A 7,269-nucleotide genomic window follows, 5' to 3' on the forward strand; every position below is an offset into this window, starting at 1 on the left:
TTATTATTATTATTATTATTATTATTTTTTTTTATATCAAACATTTTTCCTTTTTTTTGCCTTATCAATCAAATCTTATAACAATTCCGCGTCACTTTTCTTTTTTTTTTTTTTTCAAGCCAATGGCAAACAGACCCCGTGCTTTCAGCTGCAATATCTTCAAGAGTAGTCATATCACTAATTAGGGTCTTTGACTGGTTCTAGAAGCTGTAGATGCGGTAGGTTTAACAGCAATAACATGTATTCTTACTGCCAACAAACTACACGATTGAAGAGATTGTTTCCTCTTGCCTCTGATTGTTTCCATTTGTCGTTGGCTTGCAGAGTTTGTTTTCCTTTGACTCTGATTGTTCATTAGCATATTCATTCACTGCTCACAACTGCATTTGTTCATCACAAATCTAAATTCTAGTAATTTACTCCTATTCGGATGACGTAATTTTTGGTATCAACTGAAGGGGCATATATCGCCCGAGCATAAATTTGATCATCGGGATGAAGATGTTTTTATTGCATTAATTCTTTTATTAAAAATTTGAACAACACATGCATCTTACGTAGTAAACACTCTTAAGACTCTTTCCAACACTAAATCAGACTGTCTAATGTGGAAAAACATCAGCTGCAGATCGAAACACTCAGGAATTTAGTAATCAGATGAACTTGTTGATAAATTCATATATGTGTGCGCTGATCTCCTCTGCCTTCGCTTGGTTTATAAAGTGAGCAACTCCTTCCATCACAACCACGTCTTGCAAATATGGCACATCTTTCTTGAAGCCACCGTTGTGTACATATTCCTTGATGCCTGGGATATTGTAGATGATGTCTTTGTCGCCCACAATGAACTTCGCTGGCACTTTGATTTGCAATCCAGTCCATGGCGCAGTCAGCTCCCAGCTTCTGCAAGAAGAGAAGAGCAATGTTTCACATGTTAGAGAGGATATGTGAGATGTCTCACATTGCTCAAGTGAGAAGAGGTTTGGCTATTGACTTTATAAAAACTTCTGCTCTAGTCTCACATTGTCAAGATAGAAAGTTAATTCCTAATCTCCTCGAACTTTAGTGTGTAGAGATACATATATTACCGACCCACCTTAATCTTGTCTCTCTTGTCTAAATCCTATTATCACAGGTCACCCATCTAAAAATCAATAGGAAGAAGCATATATGAAACTTACAGGGTGCTTGCTCGATAGTAGTTTAGTCCTCCAGTGAAGCCTTTCTGGCTAAATTTGCTGGCATAGTAATTAATATCTTCTTCTGACAACCAACAAGGCAAGGTATCTGGAGTTTGCAATCCTCTAAATCCTACCTCTTTTGGTACACATAGAGGAATCGGACCAAAAAGTGAAAAGAACTTCTTCACTAGTATTGCAGTATCGACACAAGCAAAATCTTTTTCAACTTCTCCAGGTTCCTGCGGCAGATTTTAGTGTTTTTATGTGAGAGTGTCGCATAATTAAAGAACAAAACTATATATGGTTAAGATATTGAGCTCCCAATTGCTTTCAGCCCCTCACAACGCAATGAAAAAGACAAAAATTGCAATTATCAACCAAATTAATCTACCTGGAACCTGCAAAAATAATAATCGTCACCAAACAAAGCCCTGAAGCCATCCCCGAGATTTATGGCCGGGTTCCTGGGAAAAAATGGCACGCACAAGTTGACAACAGCTTTGACACGGTCCGGCCTGAACCAGGAGAAGTACCAAACCATCATGGCTCCCCAGTCATGGCCGACCAAGAAGACCCGGTCGATACCCAGGTGGTCAAGAAGGCCGACGAGGTCGCCGACGATGTGGAAGGCAGTGTATAAGGCTGGGGAGGGCGGGGCATCAGTGTCACCGTAACCACGGAGATCGGGGGCGATGCAGCGGTAGCCGAGGGAGGAGAGGTAGAGAAGCTGGTGGCGCCACGAGTACCAGAGCTCCGGGAAGCCGTGGACGAAGAGGATCACCGGGCCGGCGCCGATTGAGGCGACGTGCATGTTTATGCCATTCGTGGGTACCACTGTGTGCTCTACCTTCTCCATCGCCGTAGAATGCGTTTTTTCTTCTTCTTTGATTGTGTGGAGCCAGGTATGGCCCGTAACCGTAATGGGTCTGCTCTACATATACTAGAAATTTAAATTGCAACAATATCCATGACATAAAAGTTTTGGTGGCAAGAATTCACATGACATTAATGAATGGAGTCAGAGTAATTATAGATAAAGTCTATGGTCTTTTGTTATTTAAGACTTTTATGGACAAAAAATAATCTTTTTATTACACTATAACATTTCTCATTAATGAATTCTGTAACAGTGTCACGTGGAATCTACTCGACATCTTTTTGAAATTATTTTTTTACTTTTTTTTTCATTAATTTTTTTTATTATAATTTTATATCACATCAATTATTTTTTATTATTATTTAAATAAAAAAAATTTACAACAAAAAAATTTAGAGAGACAATGTTTTTCTAAATTTTAAATTGCAACAATATCCTCGATAAACTATAAAAAAAAAATTGACAATATCTCAAGATAAGCTAAAACAAACATTTTTTCAATAAGACAAAATGCTCCAATAAAATCGAAGAAAAGAAAAAAAACGATTTTTCGTACACCATTTTTTTAAAAGTATTTTTATTTTATTAAAAGTATTTTCGTTACTTGAAAACATTGAGAAAGAACATTATCTCAATTCTCAATTAAAAGTTGATTACATAAATTTTTTCAAAACCAATTTGAAAGAAATTTTTTTCATCTATTTAAAATAGTGTCAAATATTTATAAATATTTAAGAGATAATTTTGAGTAATTTTATGGAGTCTATTTATGTCCTATTTTTATTTTATTAAAAATAATGTGACAATTAAAATTACTGTTAGACTTATGATTAATTATTATTAAATTTTAATTTAAAAATAATTTTAATACAACATCATTCTTAATAAGACATATATAAAATATTTAAAATTAATCAGTAATTTTTGACCTTCTGGCCGACTTTAATGTTCTTTAAAGGTGAAGGGACTCATTTGTCCCTTATTCATACGTCAACGTCAATGGGCTTTGATAACATACTCTTTGAAGGTGATGCCAAGCAAGTTATTCACGCAATTGACTTACAAGGGCCATGTTTGAGCAGTTATGGACAGTTCATAGAAAGCATAAATTTAGAGCTTTGTAGTGTAGAGAATACCTGTTTTTTACATGTCTTGAGGGATGCCAATAATGCGGCGCATGTGCTTGCAAAATTGGCTACTGCCCATGTCACTTTCTCTACTTGGTTGGGGGATGCCCCTCCAAGTATAGGTGATATTGTAAGAAGGAAATAATATCTTCTTCTTGTGTGATCCTCTTCGAATCTTTTTGAATCAATGAATATCTATATATTCCCTTAAAAAAAAAAAAAAAAAAAAACGGAAAAACAAGAGTGAAGCGATAGAGAACACAACAGCCGTTCATATGTCCCTTACCTTCGCACGCACAGCACCGTCAACTTGGAAAAAAAAAAGGTGTGAACACTAACAGCCGTTCGCTTACTTTTCTCATTTCTTTTTTTTTAAATGCCGTAACGGATAGGAAATGTTTTTTGTTTTTTTTTTTCTTTAAAAAACAATCCCGATAGTCTCGACTTGTTAAGCCAAAATCACGATAAATTTTGGTGTGACGTGTTATAGGGTTATTTATTTATTTATTTTATCATTTCAAAAATTATTTTATCACAACAAATTAATATGAAAACTCTTATATTTATATATAGAATGGGTCCTCGCATTCATTTAAAATGCCACAATTATTTCTCATGTGATGATGTGACCCACACGACTCTATAGTATATACAGTTTAGGCCACTGCTTTGGATCCCTTATTTTGTAAAGGCCCCTAAAAAAATTGCCTCATGTGAAATGCCTTGAAAAATATTAGGAAAAAAATATAAAAAAGCCTTCTCAAGTCTCAACTACTAATACCTGTTATTTGTGATAGACACCCACAATATTCAAAAAATTTTAAAGTAGTCCGTCAAACTACTAAAGTGTGTCAAAAAGGTCACATTTGTTTTAATATTCCTATAATACCCCCATTCTTTTAAAAACTAAAATAATAAAATAAAAAATAAACTAAAATATTTCTTAAACAAAACAAAAAAGAAAAAAAAATCCAAAGGGCGGATAAATACAAAAAATAAATAAAAAAATTAGTCTATGAGTTGACCTAAATTACAAATCGTTTCGTGTAGTATGAAAGTGAAATTAGAGGTTCCTAGAATATGCTTAAAAAACAATTTAGTCAATGGATATACATTTTTTTTCTTCTTTTTTCTCTTTAAATGTCATCTACTTACATGACGTGTCCATTTAACACGTCATCTTATGGTAACGTTGCATTTTTGACACGTCACTAAATGGTGACATGTCAAAAATGACACATTAGTAAGATTTATTGTAACGTGTCATCTCTTCACATGTTACCAAATGGTGATGTGACAACAACTAATGAACAGTTGTCACGTCACTAAAACCCTATTTTTTTGTAGTCAATTCACCAGGTCAATATATAACACATGGATCCTCGGGAAGACTACTATGCCAGGTGGACAGCTACTATCTGATGCCTATAAAAGGGAGGTCCCATTTCAATTTTTTGTAATCTCTCATAATCGGACATTCTCAATTCTCTCTCACAGTCTTTAAGTTCATACATTCTCCCAAACATAATAACTGACATAGGCATCGAAGCTATTCCCTCTAATCCTATTCTCTGTTATTTTGTAGCCAGATAATTCCTTGGACATTCCAACCATCACAAAATTCGTGTCATATCACCACTCGAAAAACTGTATATCAGCAGTTTTTCTTCTAATTATCTGCTTTGCTTTCTAGGGGTCGTGTCTTGGAATTGTCAGAAGACTTGGGTTTGTGCAAAGAATATCGGTGGGTACCAGATGATTATGGGGATTTTTTTTTTTTTTTTTTTGATGTTACATTGTCGTTTATGTATGACTTGATGTGGCCCTTGTCTCTACTGTCGTTCGTTATTCTCTATCATTAGCACTTCTTATTATTTTCTACATGCTTATCTTAATCTTTAGTTGTGAAGGCTGACTGCGTTGTTATTTGAATTTGCTATTTTAATCTCTTAGTTGAGTCTATTGGGTAGTTCGTTTACAATAAAATTCTTCATTTTTCTCTCACAAAAAATGCAAAACTTGTTTTTCGTTTATATTACATCAATCAATTCTTATTACTATTAAAAAAAAAATTGAGAATGGTTTGCCAAACACACTCAAGAAGAAGCCAAGATAAGATTAAAATTTTGATATTATCAGTTCTCAGATTAGGAGCAAGTCTATTTAATTCATGACGTTGCAAGCAATAATGGAGCCATCTTGTTCATTGTTTGCAATAGCACTGTATTGGAAGACCAGCCCCTTCGAAGTGGCTACATAAACTTTCATTCGTTCTATTGCTGTGATTCAATTGCATTAGCTGGGAATAATTTTTTCCAAGGCTATATCAAGTGGTATAATCAAAGTGAGGGCAAGAGAAAGATTTTTCTTGACAATAATCTGTACGTCAACTCTTGGAGGTTTTAATCCTTCCTATTATTTTAAACTTTTGAGATAAGTAGTAATTTAACATGATATTAAAGTCAAAGATCATAAATTCAAAAATTGTCTTTGTCATAATTGACCACTTATTTCAATTAAATATTTCAAAAAGGAGTGATTTAAGTGTGGCTGCAAGGAATTAATTAAACATGCTGGACAGAGGAAGAGAGAGCTTAAAATGCTGACAGGTTCAGCTCATCAAGGGCATATTAATTTGAGACCACCTCAAAACAAGGAGGAAGAGAAGAACAACTAGGTGCAGTTTATGATTGGGTGTCCGGAGGGTAGTGTTGGAGGGAGATGCTAAAAACGTTGTCAATGCAGTCATTTCGAATGAACCAGATGATAGCCTACGGGGCCAAATAACGGACGACATACGGGCTACACTACGAGCTATCCCTTTGTGGGTAATGCGCCACGTTCGACGCGAAGATAACCGGGTCGCCCATGAACTCGCGGCTGTAGGGGTAAAAGAAGACTTGAATCAGGTGTGGTTTTCAAACCCACTGGCCTGTATTTTTGCTTTACTGCAAGCAGAGATTCCTGTATCGTCTAATTCAGTTTAAATGAAAAGTCCGCAATTTCTCCAAAAAAAAAAAAGGGTGCAGTTTATGAAAAAACATGGAAACTAATATATACCCTCCTCAAACTATCATTCCATTGTTAATTAATGTCTCCCCAAACAATTAATTGTGTCAATCTCCTCCATAAACTAACAACAAATGTCAATATCCCTAATAAGGCTAACAAAAAGACAAAAATGGCCTTAGAAAAGTTTCAATAAGACAAAAATATCCTTATAAATTAGAAAGAAAAAAAAATTAAAAAATGAACAAATTTTAATTTTTTTTTTTTAAGAAATATTCTTATAAATTGTTTTTTTTCCTTTTTTTTTTTAATTTCCATTTTTGTATTAAAAAAAATGAAAACTATCTTATAAATTGGATTTTCTTTATCTTTTTATCTTTTTTTATATTTAAAAATAATTTAAAGAAATTTTTAATTTTATGAATGGTATTTTTGTCTTTAAGGGGGACATTTACATTTTGTTGGTAATTTAAGGGAGACTTTGACATAATTAATAGTTTGAGGGACATTAACAATGTGATGGTAGTTTGAGGGAAGTATATATATTTTTTCCTTAAAAAAAAATATCCAGTTGCGTTTCAAGAACCAAGATCATTGCCACCCCTGGAAATCAAGACCACTTCATTCCATTTGAGCAACACGGTTTGTGTAAAAGAAATCAAATAGGATGTGCCTATATATATATATATATATACATCCACATATACATATATATATATATATATATATATATAGCAGATATTTAGTGAATGAAATATTTTATACAACAGAACAAGATAAAGCAATTCAGTCCAAAACTGCTTTAGAGGTTCACAAGCAGAGACGGAGGGAGGGGGGACCGGGGTAGGCCATGGTCCCCCAAAATAAGGGAAAAAAAATTTATAAGTAAAAGAAAAGGTTAAAAAAAAAAAAAAAAGTTAAGTTAAGTTAATTAAGTTTTAATTTTAGTCATTTGGCCCCCCTAAAAAAAAAAATTTTGGCCATATTTTTAGATTTTTTGGCTATATCCAATAAAAACTTTTTGACCCTATGCTTAATTTTTTTGGGCCATACTCATTAAGTTTTTTTTTTTTTT

The 7,269-nt window shown here is 33.7% G+C and overlaps 1 protein-coding gene across 1 annotated transcript; it reads right to left on the reverse strand.

Annotated features, from left to right (window-relative positions):
• Nucleotides 1-490: 490 nt before the first annotated feature.
• On the reverse strand, nt 491-2,102 carry LOC132171704 (uncharacterized). Its single transcript, XM_059583092.1, has 3 exons — nt 1,573-2,102; nt 1,182-1,420; nt 491-903 (listed from the first exon to the last, which is right to left on the reverse strand). The coding sequence occupies exons 1-3, from the start codon at nt 2,035-2,037 to the stop codon at nt 654-656; spliced, it is 954 nt and encodes a 317-aa protein (XP_059439075.1). The 5' UTR covers nt 2,038-2,102; the 3' UTR covers nt 491-653.
• Nucleotides 2,103-7,269: the final 5,167 nt, after the last annotated feature.

Source organism: Corylus avellana, chromosome ca2 (genome assembly GCF_901000735.1).
Source record: "Corylus avellana chromosome ca2, CavTom2PMs-1.0".
In the NCBI taxonomy this organism is placed as follows: Eukaryota; Viridiplantae; Streptophyta; class Magnoliopsida; order Fagales; family Betulaceae; genus Corylus; species Corylus avellana.

Excerpts from the sequence above, each read along its gene's own strand:
- LOC132171704 (XM_059583092.1), bottom strand. The coding sequence starts at position 2,037 with ATGGAGAAGGTAGAGCACACAGTGGTACCCACGAATGGCATAAACATG. Across the intron at positions 1,421-1,572 it reads ATTATTTTTGCAGGTTCCAG|GAACCTGGAGAAGTTGAAAA; the intron begins GTAGATTAATTT and ends AATCTGCCGCAG. Across the intron at positions 904-1,181 it reads TACTATCGAGCAAGCACCCT|AAGCTGGGAGCTGACTGCGC; the intron begins GTAAGTTTCATA and ends CTCTTCTTGCAG.